At 47.7% G+C, this 2,238-nt stretch overlaps 1 protein-coding gene across 2 annotated transcripts in view; it reads left to right on the top strand.

Annotated features, from left to right (window-relative positions):
* Positions 1-2,238, top strand: part of CDH3 (cadherin 3, type 1, P-cadherin (placental)) — a 134,533-nt gene extending 132,295 nt beyond the window's left edge. For both annotated transcript variants that reach the window (XM_010850969.1, XM_010850970.1), the window contains one exon: positions 1,677-2,238. In XM_010850969.1, coding sequence (XP_010849271.1) covers positions 1,677-1,886 — 210 coding nt within the window. In that variant the 3' untranslated portion in view covers positions 1,887-2,238. The remainder of the gene's footprint in view (positions 1-1,676) is intronic.

The following is a 2,238-nucleotide window of genomic DNA, read 5'->3' as shown; positions in this document are numbered from 1 at the left end:
TTTTTAAAGATTCCCAGGTAATTCCCCTTGGCTATCTATTTTACATATGGTAATGTAAGTTTCCATGTTACTCTCTCCGGAAACTCAAACCGGGGCTCTGTATCAACCTAGAGGGGTGGGATGGGATAGGGAGGGAGATGGGAGGGAGGGGATATATGTATACCTATGGCTGATTCATGTTGAGCTTTGACAGAAAACAACAAAATTCTGTAAAGCAATTATCCTTTAATTAAAATAACTTAATTAAAAGATTCCCAGGTAATTTAAGTTTGGGAACCACTGGCCTGGCACCTATCCTGTATTAATTAGGTAATGACAGCTCTTGCTGCTAAGTGTCCCCCATATTCTCAATTCTGGGCACATACTTGATTTATCTAAGGAATTTTTTAAAGTATCAGTGACTTGAACCCAGATATTCTCTTTTTTTTTTTTTTAAGGCTCTGTATTTTTTTTTTTTTTTTTTGGCCATGCTCCACAGCATGCAGGATCTTAGTTCCCCAACCAGGGATGGAACCTGTGCACCCTGAAGTGGAATCGCAGAGTCCTAGCCACTGGATCACCAGGGAATTCATAAGCTCTGATGTTTCTTCAGTTCCCCAAGAAATAAAAGATACAGGATATATATATATATAAGAAATAAAATATACATAGGAGATAATGATGTGAGGCTAGCATAGGCTGGTACCATGAAAGTAGTCAGTAAAAGGTTTTTAATAAGAGGGAGGGAAGGAGGAAGGAGCAGAAGAGGAAGGAGGGAAGGACGGATGGATTTGGGAGGTTGGAGAAAGCAGCAGTAGGCACAGGGCTCAGTGGGTGGTCAGGATACCTTACTTTGGCCTGAACCCGGCTTACCTTTCTTGCTTTCTCGAACTAGCGAGACTCCGTTCTTTAGCCTTAAGCACATTTGAGAATCCTGTACAGAAACAAAGGCGTCTGGGGAATGTTGCTCAGGGCATCTTTGCCTTGGAGCCAAAGGCCAGGAGATCTTCTGACAGTTTTCAGAATATTTGTGTTGGGTAGTTTGCAAATAACTGTCTGGTTTAATGCCTCGCTGTGTCAGCTCTGCAAAGGAGGAATTCTGTTATGGTCCCCTGTAACTCTAATATGTGCATATTAGAAATGAATATACATTCATTTCTTCCTCTGAAACTATATGAAGTCTCCCCATTTTTGAGATGGAGGGCTTCCGAGGTGGCACTGCAGGAGACATAAAGAGACGTGAGTTCGATCCCTGAGTCGGGAAGATCCCCTGGAGGAGGGCATGGCACTCCACTCCAGTATTTTTGCCTGGAGAATCCCATAGACAGAGGAGCTGGGGGTTGCAAAGAGTCAGACACAACTGAAGCGACTTAGCATGCATTTTTGAGATGAGGGAAACAAAGGCATGGAGACTTTAAGAGGCTTGCCCAGGTCTACACACTCATGTGTGAAGTCTGACTTCAGAGTCCCCACCCTGATCCGCTGGCCTGTGGCGCTGAGCACTCGCTTTCAGCTGGGCCCTGAGCTAAGGATTTATGTGTATTTCGTGTTCAACCTTCAAAACCTTAAGGGAGGGGAGATAGGGCTTCACAGATGAGGAAACACAGGCTCAGCCAGATGAGTTCACTTTTCTGAGCTCTCGCAGCTGCCCAGTGTCTGGTCCCGCAGTGCCTAACACCCTGCTCTCCATCCCCCAGAACCTGAAGGCAGCCAACACAGACCCCACGGCCCCGCCCTACGACTCCCTGTTGGTGTTCGACTATGAGGGCAGTGGCTCTGATGCCGCCTCTCTGAGCTCGCTCACCTCCTCAACCTCTGACCAGGACCAAGACTACAACTATCTGAATGAGTGGGGCAGCCGCTTCAAGAAGCTGGCGGACATGTACGGCGGGGGCCAGGACGACTAGGACTCCCTAAACGCCGGGCTGCAGCAGCGTCTCCAAGGGGTCACTATCCCCACGTTGGCCAAGGACTTTGCAGCTTGTTGAGAATTGGCCTTAGCAACTTGGAAGGAAGAGGCCTCGAAACTGACCTCAAAGGGGCAGGTCTCTATGCCTTTCAGAACGGAGGAACGTGGGCAGTTTGATTTCAACAGTGAGCACCTCTTAGCCTAAGCCAGGGCTGCCCAATTTCTGGGAGTCTCCTCGCTACCATAAAATGCTCAGCGCTGGGTCCTGGGTCTTGACTGACTCTGACTTTCCCATGATGGCTTTTGCTCTGGAATGGACCCTTCTCCTTAGTAAGAGGCCTCTTACCACA

This window comes from Bison bison, unplaced genomic scaffold (genome assembly GCF_000754665.1).
Source record: "Bison bison bison isolate TAMUID 2011002044 unplaced genomic scaffold, Bison_UMD1.0 scf7180017864297, whole genome shotgun sequence".
Classification (NCBI taxonomy): domain Eukaryota; kingdom Metazoa; phylum Chordata; class Mammalia; order Artiodactyla; family Bovidae; genus Bison; species Bison bison.
Note: the sequence above shows the minus strand (reverse complement) of the source record. Positions and strands in the feature narration are given on the sequence as shown.